We start from the raw sequence: 17,625 nt of genomic DNA, 5'->3' as shown, positions 1-17,625 counted from the left end.
AAAGCCTTTCTCTGCTTATCATCTGTCCAAACATGTCATAGGTTGGATTTAATCATCGTTCCTGGGCAAAACCCAAATATTGCCACTTAACGTCATTGGTATATTTTTAAACCTGGAGAGATACAATACACCACATCATCTAACTGGAGAAAATCAAGCCTTATCCACGTTAGCTGGAAAGGTTAATCTGCATAACTAAAGGAAGCCAGGTGGTCGGCGGCGCCCACATGCGTAGCAGTTATTTTACTCAACAATAACAAGTTGTGTATAAATTGGTTTCCATGGTTTGTTCATCTCTGCAGGTGGCTGAAGAGATGATTTGTCTCTTTGCTTGTTAAGGAGCAAGCAATGTCACATTTACCCCCAACACATCATAGACAAGTGCTTCCTAAATATAAGGCTCTTTGTCTAAGAAGAAGGTGTATCCTGACAGGTTGAGAGATCATAATGGCTTCAACTTTACTATTTTGCCTGCTCTCTTTTCAATTTTCGTTTGTTTTTTCTGCAAGAAACATTTCTCTCAAGTGCATGCAAGATACTGATGAATTCCTTTCTGATTTGAATTCAGTGAAGCCCAAAGAATACGCTCTGAGAAGTAAGTAGGTTTCCCTGGACCATTGGGGAGGTGGACGCAGGGCAGTCTGAGGTTTGTGCTAGAAGGATGGTAAACAAACTCGTAAGAATGAAAAACACAGGACCAAATAAAGAAGTGAAGAGAGGCTTAGCTTAGAAATGGCACCAGGAATCAAAGAGGGAGGAGACTTTATTGCAGAAAGCTCGGTTGCCTGTCTCATCAGAGAACTCTCGGGAGAACCAACTTCAAATGAGAAGAGAATTGTTATGAACTGTGGTACTGATTACTATTATTGAAGTTGATAACATTTTACTGTCCCAAGGCATAGCTTGGTTTATTTCTTTTTCTAGATGTTTAGTCTGCTGTAGATAATGAGTTGCTTTGTTATTTAGGGAAAAAGTTCTTGTTCATTATGTATGCCCTGGATACTAGATTCTAATGAGTGTGTTGAAATATGCGCTGACCTTGGGCCAGACGTGAATTTATAGCCCAGCCTCTTTGCATGTGATATGTATGGACTTCAAGCAGCTACAATTTGTGTTTTGGTTTTTCTTTTTTGTGTGTATGTTTCCCAAAGTTATTCTTGCAGCTAAAGGGTCAGGAAATTGGATTCATTTTTAGTGGGATAAAACTCTGTCCCAGGAGCAAGATTCCCTGTGGCTGATGAAAACCGCTAACAAAGAAAAATGTAAAAACTCCTTCTTTCTAGAGCCAGATAAACCAACATAGCAATTTCCACTTCCATGGAGAATTCACAACTAGTTTATTTTGTATTGAAAAACCACTTAGTAGCATAATATATATCATAAGGAAAAGCATTTTGATAGAATGTAGGGTAACTCAAAATCACACATGATTTGAAACAGTTGCTATTCTACAGTGTTCAGATGTCCTGGTATCCAATGAAATGGTGATAAAATATAAACCCAATTAAGTCCAGTAGCCATTCTTCCAGTCTCATTTTGGAATTGATCATGTTTTGCTACAACACTTGGTGATATTGATAGGGAACATTGTGACAAACACTGGCCAAATAAGCCGGCCAAGAGAGCCCAGAAGGTGCGATGGCTGGCTCAGATTTCTGGTGACGAGGTGGTGGCACATATTGTCATCATTAGTCACAGTCACAAGTTACGCTCCTCATACACCAACCATGTTCCATCTGTGGGAGCCTCATATGTGAAAACCATTTTTTTTTTTTAGTTAAAAAAATTGCCCAAGATAAGTGGTCGAGAGAATTGAATGACAAACATCAGTAGCCTAGGTGACTGTTAATTTATGCTAATAGATGAACACGTCTATCTATAGTCGTTTTAACCGATTTTCATTCTAATGTACCAGAAAATACTTGGCATCGTCGCTCTGACATTTTGCCTGATATCTTTTGAGCACAGCGTGTGTTTCTGACCTTGGTTCTCAGCATGGTTTTCCTGACAGGCATGTGGAGGGAAGAGAACGAGTGAGTGAGCACTTGGACGCAGCAGACCCCCTTCTGCTTCCTGTGCAGTTGTCCCTTTCAGTCCCCAAAGCCCCCCTTAAGGAGGGGGAGAGAATTATTAGCATTGACTTATAAATGAGGAAACCAAGCCACAGAGATGTCAACGAACTGACTTGAAGCAAGGGGTAGAGACAGGCCTTGAGCCCACATTAGCACAGCCCACAATTGTCAGATTCCAGAGCCCCCGATCCAGAGCCTACTTTCCATCCTCGCCTGAAATAACCAAAAACAAAAGATCCAGCAGCAAAAAGCGATGAGAGGTATATGTATCAGCCCACGGATACACAGAAATAACATCAAGAAGGAAGAAAACAAGTTGCAGAAGATTATATACAGTATATAAGTTTAAATTAATGCAAATGAAGGCTCTCTGTGGCTGGGTGTCCGTAGAATAAATGTTAAGGAAAACATGAGACCAACTTCCAAATTCAGTCCCGAGGCAGGCTGGAGGGGTGGTAAGGGTGGAGATACATGGGGTGCATATGAGATTTCCAATGAGTGGTCAAGTTTTGTTTTAAGATAAGTGATGAGAATATAGATGTCTGGGGGTTTTCATGCCTTTAAGATGTGTTTTTAAAAAATTCAAACACAATATCTTTATTTTATTTATTTATTTTTATGTGGTGCTGAGGATCAAACCCAGGGCCTCACACGTGCCAAGTAAACGCTCTACCACTGAACCACAACCCCACCCCCTAAATGCATTAGCTATCGAATGATTACATTTTAAAACATCATGCCCAGTGGTGCAGAGATGGTAACTGGCGTTGGCTCTGGGTAACAGGTGGGTGGTGAGGAGTACGGTGGAAAGAAGGCCCATGGACTCCAGGCAGGGATGTTTGGTCTTGCAGGGGAGAACTGGAGTCGTGGCTGCTCTAGAGCAGAAGACTGAAGCCTAGAGACTCCATCTGAGCAGAGGGGATGGTCTCAGGGGTAGACAGAAGACTCATCCTACATCTCTAAAATGAGGCTGTGTGTCTTCCTTTCTACTACGCCTCCCATTTGCTTTTTAGCAGACACAGGTTTACCATCTTAAATGGGAAAGAAATGCACCCAATACTCTTGTGTGGGTTGATTTTGGTGCCCCATGGGATCTGGTGGTCTTATTTAATATCTGATTACTGTTGAGCCCTTGAGTGAACGTTTTGGTCCCTTTAGTTCTCAGTTGTCTTCCTCTTTGACTTTGTTGTTTTAAACTCCATAATCCGGGGCTGGGGATGTGGCTCAAGCGAGTAGCGCGCTCGCCTGGCATGCGTGTGGCCCGGGTTCGATCCTCAGCACCACATACCAACAAAGATGTTGTGTCCGCCAATAACTAAAAAATAAATATTAAAATTCTCTCTCTCTCTAAAAAAAATAAATAAATAAACTCCATAATCCACAGAAATGTCTTATCACATATAGAAACTGCATCTTTGATAAAGTTGGTTCAAATGCCCCAAATCCAACTGGGCACTCAGTATTCCCAGCTATTCTGGAGGCCGAGGCCAGAGTCTCACAAGTTCAAGAACCCCGGCGTCCTACCTGCTGACCGACTTCTCAGTTGTCTTTCTCTCTGACCAGTGTCGTGTTAGCTGCCTCCTTTTTCTTGATCTTCACCTCTTTCCATGCCGGGGACTGTGCCCTCTGGGACGTCCTGCCTTGCTGACCGGCCTTCTTCCTCATTCCTTTTCTCTATCTGACCTCTAGAACTTTCCCAAGGTACTTGGTCCCTTTTCTCCATTGTTTCTTGTAAATGAATCAAGCTTTAGCGACTGGAGGTGGAGTCCTCCAGTCCTATGAACTGTGCTAAGCTGTGACTGCACCCAAGCCCTGTCAGTTTGCTCCACAAGTTTCCTCACCTGTGAAATGGCCGGGCTGTATGTCCCTCATTCTGGAAATCTATAGCAGCTTTTAAAAAATTTCAACTTCTAGGTCCAGCAGTATTCAACAGCCCATCTGGCTGGCTTGCCAGAGTCAATTGCTAAATAAATGGTCAAGCTGGTTGTTGAACCGTTGTTTTTAAGGGTTAAATCACGTAAATTCACAATTAAGTTGTTCAGAACAAAAGTAAAAAGTGCTCAACGTCCATCACTCTCTGGTTATTGGATTGCATTTTATTATTTTGTGTGTGTGTGTGTGTGTGTGTGCGCACACGCGCGTGCAGGGGGGAGCTGGGGATGGACCCCAGGGCCTCTCACATGCTGCGCAGCCCTCTGTCATCAGTTCTTTTGAAGCTACTCACATTGCTTATGTCTGAATGGTGGGAATTGCTACTACTCTGCTGCTCGCGGCCTTCTGTCTCCACAGTCAGGACATCGAGTTGGGAGGTAAAATCAGTCATGGAGGGAGTATCTTCACCATAGAGCTCAGTAAGTGCTACAAGTTAGAGTTTACTTTCTTGTTTCATTAATTGTCTCCATTTAAGAAGTTGATGGAGGCCTAGTTAGGAAGGCAGATGGACTTAAAAATGTGTAGAGCATTGAGCCCTCTCATCATCAACATCACAGAGAGGTGAGGCAATATTCTTTAACACTCAGCCCATCATCTAATTCAGCATGTCTGGGGCACATGAGTGCAGTTTTGACACACAGCTTTCTTATTTCGCATTCATATGACTCATTAAGATGAACAGAAATACCAACCGATATTCATGTCAGGATAATCCTTTTTGGTCAACGAAAACCATAGATTGGCTATGGATGCAAGAGTTTGGAGGGGGAAAAAAGAGTCAGTCAAGGATTCTGTGAGGATCAATTGGCTATATGTGGAATTATACTAAGAAATATTGTGGATTTCACTGTTACTTGTCATTTGTGTTTGTTATGTATTGAGTTGTGTTCCCCCATATTCGTGTGTTGAAATCTTAGCCTCAGGAAGTCAGCTCGTGACTGTATGTGGAGATGGGTGCGCCAAGAGATAACGAGACGACCCTGAGATGACTAGAGCGTCTCCATCCAACAACAGGTGCCCTTGTAGCAAGGAGGGATGAGGACAGACATGCTTAGAGGAGAGCCGGCTTGAGGACACAGCATGAAAGCAGCCATCTGGCATCCCTGAGAGAGGCCTTGGAAGAGACCAACAGCCAGGTCTTGGACACAACAGGCTGCAGAACTGTGAGACAATGAATTCTTGTTTTTTTAAAGCACCCAGTCTGAGGCATTTTGTTTTGGCAATGCTAGCAAACTAATACATGCCACATGTCCTTTATGTCAGTACAATTTATAAAACCACCCCTTTGGAGAGTGTGGAGGGCAGAATTTTGTCACCAAAAAGATATGGTGATACCTTAACTCTCTGGTTCCTTGGAGAGAGGGGTCAAGATTTTGCAGGCAGTCAAGATGAGGTGATACTGGGTGAGTATGCCCAACACCTGGCCTCCTTAAAAGAGGCCGGACGGTTCAGACACAGACACCTACAGGGAGACGCTGTGCAGTGGTGGAGGCATAGATAGGAGCGCTGCATCTGGAAGCACAGGAACGCCAGGGAAGGCTGGCAACCACGGGAGCCAGGAGAGAGGACAGGACAGACTCAGACGGAGCCCAGCCTGCCAGCGTGAGATCTCAGACCTCTTGTCTCCGCAGCCATGGGAGAATCCATTCCCCGTGTCTAAGCCGCCGGTCTGTTTGGAGATCTGTTAGGTCAACTCTAGAAAATGAATACAGGAATGAATGCAGCTCACTGCGGCTTGCCAAACGCACTGTCTAGAATTAAAAGCTCACATTTATCATCTGGGTCGGAAAAACAGAAACAAGCCAATCCATCTTGAGTAGGGCCTGGGCCTCTTCTTCCCTGAGATGCCACTGACCCGTGGGAAGCCGTTTATCAAATCCAGGCGGACCATTCCTGACGCTGTCTGCGGCCGAGGCTTTTGGAGGAGCCGCTCACATGGAATCCTAAGTCTGCTCTGTCCTGGGCCCTGGCTTCCTGGGACTTCTGCATTTTCCTGGACTTTCTCCCTCTGGACAGAGTGATGGAGGAGGGGATCCTAGGGGGTCCCAAGCAGCCTGCAGGGCTGTTCATATCCTGTTTTCTCTCATCTCTTAACATCCTCAAAATCTTCCCCAAGTGGCTACTTTTGCTCTCAGTTTTTCTTAACCCTTTTCGTCCCTGGTTCCTACATGAAGTCCCTGTGGCCAGAATGCCTCGCTCCCTATGCCAATGGCTGGCTTCCTCGGGCTTCACAGTTGATCTCCTGGAGAGATTATGTTATGCCTCATCTGTGCCCTTCATCATTGGTGCTTAGAGAGATAACGAGACTTCCATGTCAGAGGAGGTGGTCGGTAAGCGGACACTGCCTAGGTGGGCACCGGCCACCAGCGCTCCCCCCCAGCCATTGCTCTTCATCATCAGGAGAGGAGGAATGGGTTATTCGGTTTTTTAGTCTTTGGATGTTGCCTCTTCTCCCACCCAGCTTGCAATCTGGAAGGTATTTTACTCAGTGCCAGACCCTCTGCTGGCGCTGGAGTTTGGAACAGAAAAGATGCAGAAATCAGAAAATCCATTAGGGTGAGGGTGACATAGTGGGCTCCATGGAACTCCTGGGTTTGCTGGATCTCAGATATCCTTGCTGTGGTAGGCTGCAATGCACTCTCTCTCCAAAGCTATCTACATCCTAATTTGGGGAAATCTACAAATTTTACTTGATATGAAAACAGGGTCTTTATAAATGTGATTAAGTTAAGGACCACTGGGCACGCTGGCACCTGTCTGTGATCGCAGCAGTTTGGGAGGCTGAGACAGGAGGATCACGAGTTCAAAGCCAGCCTCAGCCACATTGAAGTGCTAAGCAACTCAGTGAGACCTTGTCTCTAAATAAAATACAAAATAGGGCTGGGGATGTGGCTCAGTGGTCTAGTGCCTGCCCCTGAGATCAGTCTCTGGTAACCCAACCCCCCAATAAAGTTAAGGATCTTAAAATGGGGAGATTGTGCTAGATTATTCAGTTGGATCATGTATGTAACCACATGTATTCTAAGAGAGGGAGGCATCAGGAGATGTGACACAGACACACACACAAAGTTGATGTGGCCACAGAGGCAGAGACTGATGTGGCTGCAAGCCAAGGGAGGCTGGCAGTCACCAGAAGTTGAAAGAAGCAATGAATAAATTCTCCCTTTGAGCCTCTGGAAGGAGAGCAGCCCTGTTAACACCTTGATTTTGTCACAGTGATAGAGATTTTAGACTTATGGCTTTTTAGATCTGTGAGAAAATAAATTTTTGTTGTTTTAAGCTATGAGGCTTGTGGCAATTTGTTATAGTAGCCACAGGAAATGAAAATACATACTGTTCTTTTCTGCAGGTCTAAGATTAATCATTGACCAGACACAAAGGGAGCAGCCAGGGAGTGTTTGCAAAGAGCCTGACTTGGGAATTGGACATGAAATTGATAGCATGTTCAGATCTCTTTCTCACCACAAGGAAATCCCCAGCACAGGATGGTCAGCATTTTATGTGTGTTTGCCCTGTATCATCAATTATAGGGCAACAACTATGCATTCTAATTTTAAAAAATCTTCATTGTAGTGAAAAAAATCTGGTAGATGCTTAATAAATATTTGCTGTTAATGCTGAAGGTGATTATTTCTTTCAGGATTTATTTCTGGCTTAGCATTCCAGAAGCTTCTATTGCCTTTAACTTCATTGTGTAAATGTGTCACATTTTATTTATTGATTTTTTTTGTGGTGCAGGGGATGAAACCCAAGGCCATGTGCATGCTAACCAAGCACTTTAGCACTGAGCCACACCCCCAGACCCCATCACATTTTAAAATTTAAGTCAGTCGACCCAGGTCTTTCTTTCTGCCATTCAAATCCAGCCCCAAACACATTGGCTGCGTGTTTTAATATCCACATATCATTGCCACCTTATGAGAAAGATTCGTCTGCCAATTAGGCCTTCAGAATTGAAACAAGTTGTTTTTTTAATCTTTTGAAAATGAAAATCTGGAATAACTACCATGTGATCTGAAGTAGCAGGTGTGATTAATCATTAGTTTATTCTATTCCTCCCTCCCCCGACGACACAGTGCGTTTTGATTTAGATGGTGGCCATGCCCTGGTTATCTCTTAGGTTCTTGACAGAAACTAATTAGGGATGAGGCTGGAAAAGGGCGACTTGTCCATTTGAGTTCAGCATCGGGAAAGAAGTCATTGAAATTTGAAATTTTGTATAGCACCCAAAACACACTGAGCTGAAAAACCACAAGTGCAACCAGTTTGCAAAGCAAAATTCCAAGTGGAAGAAAAAACTAAAATTTACTGTTCTCAGATGAGGAATTGGGTACCCTCTATAAGCACCCTCGAGGGTGTATCCAAGGGGAAGGCATGCTCAGTGTTGACACTTCTCTTGTTTCTGTCCCCTCAACCCTTACAGTTCCAGACCCTTAAACCCTAGGTTGAAGAGTGTGGGATACCCCATCAGTGATGGAGAAGGTACCTAGAAAATCATTCGTCTATTTCTAATAAATGCATCCAATGATCATTTTGTTTGTTTTGTTTTATGGGACAGTGAAGCTGGATTTTGGATTTTCCTTTTTTTTCCAGTACTGGGAATGGAACCCAGGGCATCTCACATGGTAAACACGTGCTGTACTTCTGATTTACATACCCAGACTTATAAAATTTTATTTTGAGACAGGGTCTGGCTAAATTGCTTAGGTTGGCCTTGAACTTGTGATACTCTGGCCTCAGCCCCCAGAATGGCTGGGAATACAAGTGTGCCCAGTTGGATTTGGGACATTTGAACCAACACACAACATCTTTGTTTGTATGTGGTGCTGAGGATCGAACCTGGGCTGCAGGTATGCCAGGCGAGCGCGCTACCGCTTGAGCCACATCCCCAGCCCATCAAAGTTCAATTCAGCAAGTGTTCACTGGGCTCCTTCTCTGAGCTATACATTAACTAAGACATGGTGTGACCCTGCCTTCTTGGGGGACAGGTACACAGTGACATACCTTACTGCGTGATGCATTGAGCAAGAGTCTGGAGTATTTCCTGGGCGAGACGGGATAGGGATGATTCACCATTTGCTAATAGAGGAGAAGGTGGGACAACCCAGGCAGAAAGACAAGTGGCAGCCTGGTGCGTCCTTACCATGGAGCCGAGGAAGCACCTGGTCTTGGGAATCCAGAGTTCATCCTACAGGTCAGAGTAGGCAGGCCTGGCTGCTCTTGGGAATCACCTGGGGAACTGAAAAACAATCAATGCCCGAGCCCACATTGCATCCTTTGCAAAGGTAGAGCCTGGACACTATTGTTAAAAAAAAAAAAAAAAAATAGTCCCAGGATTGAGAATCACAGCTCTAAATAAGAAGTTGAAAATTTTTCTCTAAAGGATCAAATAGTAAAGATTTTCAGTTCTGTGGGCCAGATATCCTCTGAGGCAACTATTCAAGCCTGCTGTTCTGTCCATGTGAACACAAAAGCCCTGACAATAGGAAAACAAATGACTGTGGCTGTGTGCCACAGAGCCTACTGACAAACACCCCGCTCTAGACAATGGGGAGCGATTGAAGTTAAAAAAACGCACTAATTTGAAATTGCATTTATATTTTATGACATATAAGTAATATATGAATCTATCCACACTGTAAAGGAATCTAAACAATACAAAGCCCAAGGGTGTTTTTTTTTTTTTTTTTAATTCTGTCATTCAAATACCAGACCCCTTCCTGGATAACAAAGTGTTACAATGGTGTATGTTTTTCCAGAACTTCCAAGAACCTTCTTCTTGCTTGTTTTTTTTTTTTTTAATATATACATCTAATAGAAAAATGAGTTTGTTTAGTATATTTATAGTTTGTCTTTTTTTTCCCCTATACTGGGGATTGAGCCCACAGGTGCTCTGTCACTGAGCTATACCCCAGTCCTTTTTATTTTTCATTTTGAGACAGGGTCTTGCTAAGTTTCTCAGGGCCTCACTAAGTTGCAGAGGCTGGCCTTGAACTTGTGATCCTCCTGCCTCAGACTTCTGAGTAGCCAGGATTGCAAATGTTCTTGAACTATCTTTTCCCGCACATAATAATATGTTTATCTGGTTTTTCTTTGTTTGTTTTTGCATAGTATTGTGAAACACGAAAGTCCTATTGCTCACTGAACTATTTCCTGAGAGGGAGAACTATTTGAACTGCCAACACTAAGCAAGTTTTGTCTTATAAGATGGTGCTTTCACTTGGTTCGACCTATTGTTCTGAATCCTATTTTTATGGCCATTACAAGCATTACCGCCACAAGCATCTTGCAATGTGTGCTCACATATTTCCCTGGGCAGATTCTAAGACATTGAACTTCTGGTCACTGGGCATATCAGTTAGGAGGGAATCTTGGGTTAAACTCCAGGTACCAACTCTGGTAAAATTCAACATAAAGAGCAGCTATTGGCAGGCTGTGGGGCAGCTCATAAGATGGAGAGGAAGGACAAAAGCCTGGCCTTTGGACCCGTCAGGACCAAACAGTCTCAATGGCAGTATCCACTCCACAGCCTCTCAGCGGAGCACTGGTGGGTGGATGGAGGCCACATTTGGCTTGCTCCTTGTCTTATTCCATCCAAATCTTGGGAAACAGTAGACCTGATGTCACCATGATATGGAGAGAGAAATCATTGGGCGATAGCCTCAACCTAATCAGTGAGTTAATCCCCATGGGATTAACCGAGTGGTAACAGGAGACAGACAGGTTATGGCTGGAGGAAGTGGTTCATTGGAGGCGTGACTATGGGGTATATATTTGGTATCTGGAGATGGAGTCTATCTGTGTTCTCTGTTTCCTGGTCATCATGTGAGCCGCTTCCCTCCACCATACTCTCCGCCATGATGTCCTGCCTCACCTGGAACCCTGGGGAATGGAGTCTGCTGTCTATGGATTGAGACCTCTGAAACTGTGAGCCTCTACAGTTGTTCTGGTCGGGTTTCTCAGTTACAGCAGCAAAAAAAAAAAAAAAAAAAAAAAGTGACTAAAGCACCCTGTCTCAAAATAAAAAATAAAAAGGGCTGAGGATGTGGCTCGGTGGTTAAGTGCCCCTGGGCTCAATCCCTGGTACACAAAACACACACACACACACACACACACACACACACACACACAATAAAAAATAAAAGAGGGGAAGGACATGGTTCATCATTTTTATTCAGTTTTAGCTTAAAAAATGACTGCTGGCTACAAATGGCCAAGGGGATTTTTTTTTTTTTTTGGCCCAATTATGGCCAGGAGGTTTTCAAAATAGCATAGCACTTTTTTGAAAAAAAAAACATACATGCAAACAAAATGTAGTTATCTCAACCTGATATCTAAATTAAAATCCATTAAGTTCCACATTTTCAGGTGTGTGGATGTTTCAACAAATTTGACACAGACATGTTAAAATAGGTTGGAAATCATACTGTAGAACTTATGCATTAATATAATCATATTCTTCTTCTTATATTATTATTATTATTATATTACATTTTACATGATTATGTTATGTATTGATACTATATTTAATATCAATATTTAAGTTTTTATGGGTGTGCAACACCAGGGACCCTGGGACAAAATGGATTAAACCTCAGGAGCTCATTCGTGGTTGTGAGGAGAAAGACAGCCCTGTGAGAGGAGTCGGTAATTTGAGGAGCTATATTTGGGGTTTTCTGTCTGCTCACTCTCAGGAATATCATTATTTTTAGTTATGTACAAGAAGTTATCTTCCAAACTGACAAGTAAAAATAGGGCCTTTTTGTCTATTTTAGAGGGTTCAGGTTAAACTGGGTTAAATACCCACCTCCAGTCTTGACCAGTTAGTTTGAACTCATAGCTCTGGTTTTTGCTATCTATTAAAAAAAAAAGGTAGATTTACAATATAAAAGAAAACAATAAAAATTGAAGGAAAATAAAAACCACTAAGAGGCACGTTTACATGATGTGCACATTGCCTATCACCTCTGGGCCTCAGTTTTCCTACCTGCCCCACCGCTTACTAGTAATGTGACCTTGGGTGAGGGACTTGACTTCTCTCAGTGTCCACATCTGAAAAATGGGGATTACAATGGTTCCTTCTCTTGTTATCTCCCAGGGTCAAGGGAGAGAGTGTACAGAAGGTGCTCAAAGATGTGCCTGACACATTCCAGCTTCATGTTGGTTGTTGCTCTCACAGTGTGATAGATTTGGCTGTTACTTAGGGTCTGAGTATGTGTGTAAACATGTTTGTGTGTGAGTACCTGCACAGGTGCAAGGAATTGATCACCATGTGTTTGCATAGGTGGGGGCCATCTATGTGTCCATCACCTGAAGAATAGCTAAATCAAATTAGTGATGGACTACTATACATCAATTAGAAACCCTGCACTAGATATGCATAAAATACTGAAAATGAAGCACTGAGCAACATGTGTATAAACAGAAGGATATTGGAACACACAACTGTTCAAGTAAGTGGCAAACCCACATACACAAAACAAGAACACCTACCAATGAGAGGATACGCTTCAAACACAAGGCATCCAACATATACTTCCAACATAGGGGAAATTGGGGACGGGAAAGGAATAGATGAAGAAATATGAAAGGACATAAATTTTTTAAATGAAAGAAAAAAAAATCACCCAAGCAAAAGAGGACCTCTGCAAGACGAGGGCTGAGAATGGCATCCACGGGGCAGCTTGGTCCCTCGTCCCTTCTGCTCTAAGGTTAAAAAAATTAGCTCTCTCCAAAAATAAGATCCCACAAAGTCAGACAAATATATTTATTTATTCGTTTTAAGACATGAGTATTCTCTCATGAGTATGTGAGTGGAGAAAGAAAAGCTACCAGATTGTAGTTACATTTTTTCATTCCTCAGAAAGCATTTATTAAAGAGTTTGATTTCTTTTCTTTTCTTTCTTTCTTTTTTTTAAAATCTTTTCGGCAACTGCTGACAGGTCCTGTAATGGCAAGAGAACGCACTTCACCATTCTGTCCTGGTGATGAGCGAGGCTGTGTAAATCTGTCTCTCCTCCTTTTTTGGTCAAACAAGGGTCTGATAGGTTTAGAAGGTGAAGCCAAGTTCCTATAAATTCATTTGAAAGTGACATAAGGATGCTAATTTTGCAAACCTTTTCTGCTTTGAAATTCAGTGTATGACTCTGTGGGGAAGCTTGGGAGCAACGTTCTTAATGGAAATGTGGACAGGCTGGGATCATACAGTGAGTGCCTCTCCGCCCAGGGCCCAGCAGGGAGCTTCCAAGGGCAGTACTGCAAGCTTTATGTACGGCAGGTGAGTGTCGGGGACTGCTTGCTCTTGAAGGTCAAGTGAATTTCATGATACAGAATACAATACGAGTCTACGGATTGCTTTTCTTAATTAAAAACATCAAAAATTATTGCCATGTTTTGCAAAAAATCAAAACTATTTAGGTAGTTGCTCAGCTTCTTCTGAGTGTGGGGAATTATTTGAGGCACTTGTCCCCAAACCACATGGATCTTGACATATTCCTCCTATCACGTGGTGTGGGGCAAGACCTCTGGAGGGCCTTCATAGGGAATCCAAGTTCAAGTCCTGGCCAGCACCTTCACTAGCAAGACCCTGTACATGTTCTTTGGGTTTGTTGGATGTTCTTTATAAGCTCAGTCTTTGATTCTTGGGGTTCTTAGGGCTTTCACCATTCTCCCCACGTCCCTCCTCGACATCCTTACTCTCAAGGATATGACACTGCTTGGTATGGTGTGTATCAAATCAAGGAGCTTGGAACACAGTTCTAAGCACTAGCTCCTGAATCCCCATCAATTTTTGGAATACCAGAGGAGACTTTCCTTTACCTATAACTCTTTTCCCAGAAACATAGCTCTAAATCCCAATTTGAGGTTATCCTAGCAGATGGGTCTTGACTTTATGAATACATTGCTAAATCAGTTGACCAATGATGTGGGGCTCACTGTCTTCAAAGCATGTTAATCCTTTCACAGCTCAGGGAAAAAAAAAAAACTAGGAATAGCACAGCCTTTTATTAAATAGAGGACAGTTTTTATACTTGTCACACAAGACTAAAAGAAACATTACTAGTTGACTAAAACCAATTATCTGAAATAACAATAAGAAATGCAAGCTCTCTGATATTAAAGCTTATAAAATGCTTGCAGTGGTTAACCATGGAGACAGGGATATTATCAGTCAGCCTCATTTGTCTTGCTGAGGATTGGGATAATGATTGCTTGAGACTTTAATCAGTGTGTACAAACGTCATTTTCAAAGCAGATTAATGGTTTTGATATCACAGCAAAAAGGTCAGGCCTAATCAGGAATGTTATACATTTAGAAGAAGCATTCCAGAATTTACTTATAATTTGATCTTCTCTTTATTGGGACAGGCATTCTAATTATCAGATTGATTGATTAATGAAATCTTTACTAGATTCTTGTGTCCTGCTACCCTGAAATGGCAACTTATCAATTGTGTCGAAAATGATAGGGGAATCAGCACTTAATGACTTCTAATCTGGAGGAGAGATTCATTGGGTCAGATTATCCAAAACCGGTCAGTGGCTGCTTCTTAAATAATCAGCTCCATTAAATCTGGAGATACATTTTAATTTAAATATATGTGCATCTGATGATGAAGACATTCACTGGAATCACTCAGTGATGGAAAATCCATGTCTTAAGTGAGAAAACTTTCTCCTTTCAACACCCTTCTATCCTTCTTCCAATCTGCTGAATTTATGGGTGGTGTGTGGTGGCAGCATTACTTGGAAATGATCATGCATACATGCTGCGAACACTAAAATTAAAGAGCTTTGTGTCGTTTGTTTCTCAGGATGGAGCCGATTATAGTGTGGGCATATGTGTCCCTGATTCCTGTGCTGAAGAGGACGTGACGACGATGTCTCGGCTGGGTAGGTACAAGAGGAACTATTATTTCAGTATCAAGTTTGAACATCCCCAACTCCTTAGGGGCAAGACGGGTGGTTCCCAGGGACTGAGCCAACCTTCCAGCCCGATCAATCCTCTCAACTGAGAGAAAAGAGTTGAGGGCTGAGAGCAGAAGTGAATGTCATGGAGTAGGCAGGAGGCAAAGAGAAAGGAAGAGGAGGAGACAGGAGCTGAACATTCATGGAATAACAATGTGGAGTTAAACCATCTTCCTTCACACCGCTGCCTGTCAGGCCTGAGATAGGAGGTGGGTGGCCTTGGGTTGCACGGTGTGTGCACTCTGCTCGGGCCCATGTGTTTGGCACCTGCTGCATCAGAATGTGCTCCTGATCCAGGTCTGGGGAGGCCGGAGCATTGCAGTGTTAAGAGCCCAGCATTTGGTCCTGGTTGTCACCTCCCAGCTATGTGATCCTGGGCAAATCACTTAATCTCCACAGGCTCAGTCCTCTTCCTCCTTGCAGCAAGTGGGTGGGCTCTCAGGTTCACCTGGCTCTAGCTTTCTGTGGCTTTATAATCCCTCCTGACCTTGGCTATGGAGAAAGAATAAAGTTTAGCTTCTGTATGGAAATTGGCTTGACTTCCTCTAAGTCTTTCAGATTTTTTCCGAGCAAGAGCTTGAAATCCTAAATTCTTTTTCCACTCATGTCTTTTGTATTGATTATGGTCATCTAAGAGAGAACTAATGGGACACATTATTAAGAGTTCTTTTTAAAGCGTTAATATGGCAGCTAAGTTTTGAAAACCTAACTTGTCCCCACAGCTTTGGGTTCACTGTCTATCTAGCCTATTAATTCATGGGTTTTTTTTTTTGTTGTTGTTGTTTTTGTTGTTTGTTTTGTTTTTTAAACAAACAAGAGCTGATAAGTGTAGTTTAGTGGTAAAGTTCTTGCCTAGAACATGTGAGGCCCTGGATTTGATCCCCAGAGTCATCAGAAAAACAAATTCCAAAAGCCCCCATTTGTTAAGAATCAAATTCAATTCTTATTGGATAAGCCATAAGTATCCTAGAAACAAAGATGCATTAGAAGGTCTTGTAAAATTGGCATTTCATGTGAGCGAGTGACTCCCTAAGTCTAATGAGTAAATCATCTTTCTTGTTGAAGAGATTTAATTTTTCTGGCTCACGTTAAGCTTACCTGCCAGAGTCGCCTTTGGAATAAAATGAAACATTTGGAAAACTGCTATCAATAAAAAAGATATTTTGAGAAATTCACACTCTGAGAAAGATGAGAAGGTCCTTTGATGAACTGGAAGGCCCTGGTTTGGGTGAGCAGAGCCGACACGGGGATTAGTGGGGATTAGTGGAAGTTAGTCTTTGGGGTTAAGGGCTTTCTCCAGCTTTGGCACAGAGGCCAGGGTGGGAAGGAGAGCACCTCTGCCCGGGGAAGGTCCCTATCCGGAAGGGATTTGTCAGCTATGCCTTGGGGCTTTGTGACGGAGCTGCCAAGGTTCCCTCTATAGATGTGGGGACAAGCAGCTTAGCAAGGCCCAGCTGAGGGGCCACTGTAGGAGAAAGGCCAAGTGAAGATGACCACAGCATTACGGGGGTCGAGACGCAGGGCCGGTGGAAAGGACAGCCGTGGCCACAGGCTGGGATAAAGCACTGCGCAGTGGTTGCCATAGATGTTGCAAAATTTTACCCAACAGACTTACAGTGAGCTCTTGAGAATAAAAATACACAGCACCAGGTGCAGAGAGTCCAGCTCCAACTTGAATGTGATGACTGTGAGACCCAGCTCTGGGCGGTTTCCCAAAGATTCAGACCCAGGACTGCCAATGTCACTTTCTCTATTCCTTTCTCAGGGCTCCAGGGACCAGTGTGTGGAATGTTGGATGGCTTGGGGCAGATCTGGAGACTAGAAATCTGAAATCAAGGAGTTGCTGAGCTTTTTGGAAGCTCTGGGAGAACCCGTCCCTTGCTTCCCTCCTAGCTCCTGGTAGTCACCAGCCATCCTGGGCACTCCTTGGCCTGTGGACACACCATTCCAGTCTCCAACTCTGTTGTCACTTGGGGATCCTCCCTGTGTGTCTCTCTGTCCCCCAGTTTCCCAGGCATACTGGACTCAGGGCCCACCCTGACCTTGTTTGACCTCATTTTAGGTTGAGCACATCTAGGATGATCCTATTTCCAAATAAGGTTACATTCCCAGGCACCATGGATTAGGGCTTGAATCTTTTGGGTTTGTTTTATTTTTATTTTTTTGGTACTGGGGATTGAACCCAGAGGTCTTTACCACTGAGCCACATCCCCAACCCTTTTTATTTTTTAAGACAGAATCTCACTAAGTGGCTGAGGGCCTTGCTAATTTGCTGAGGCTGGTCTCCAACTTGTGATCCTCCTGCATTAGTCTCCAGAGTTGCTGGAACTACAGGTGTGTGCCACCACACCCAAGTCTGGACTCACCTTTTTGAAGAGGCTTAATTCAACCTAGAGCACTACCTAACATGGACTGGCTGGACTGGTTCCATTATCTGAGTTCCCTTAAGTGCAATAGGGCGTTGGTCATGTGGTGTAGGACTCCTTGTCCTCTTAGCCCAGAGCCCTGCACTCAGAACGCTTGCAAACTTTGGACAAAGCCTACTGAAGTGCAATGTGAAGCCAGCCACTTTACCTGTCGTGCGGACAGCACAAGAGCTGAAACAGAAGAGCCTTGTTCTAAGGGTCTGTTTAGCACCGAGTCAACAAATTCC

At 43.3% G+C, this 17,625-nt stretch overlaps 1 protein-coding gene across 1 annotated transcript in view; it reads left to right on the top strand.

The window, feature by feature from the left end:
- Positions 1 to 447: 447 nt before the first annotated feature.
- The window catches only part of LOC113185913 (O-acyltransferase like protein), a 50,016-nt gene continuing 32,838 nt past the window's right edge, over positions 448 to 17,625 (top strand). The window contains exons 1-3 of the mRNA XM_026393197.2: positions 448 to 595; positions 13,142 to 13,281; positions 14,819 to 14,897. Of these exons, the coding sequence (XP_026248982.2) occupies positions 448 to 595; positions 13,142 to 13,281; positions 14,819 to 14,897 (367 nt within the window). The remainder of the gene's footprint in view (positions 596 to 13,141; positions 13,282 to 14,818; positions 14,898 to 17,625) is intronic.

This window comes from Urocitellus parryii, chromosome 13, assembly GCF_045843805.1.
Source record: "Urocitellus parryii isolate mUroPar1 chromosome 13, mUroPar1.hap1, whole genome shotgun sequence".
NCBI classification, from domain to species: Eukaryota; Metazoa; Chordata; class Mammalia; order Rodentia; family Sciuridae; genus Urocitellus; species Urocitellus parryii.
The sequence above is the reverse complement of the archived record's forward strand: the minus strand, read 5'-3'. Positions and strand labels throughout refer to the sequence as shown.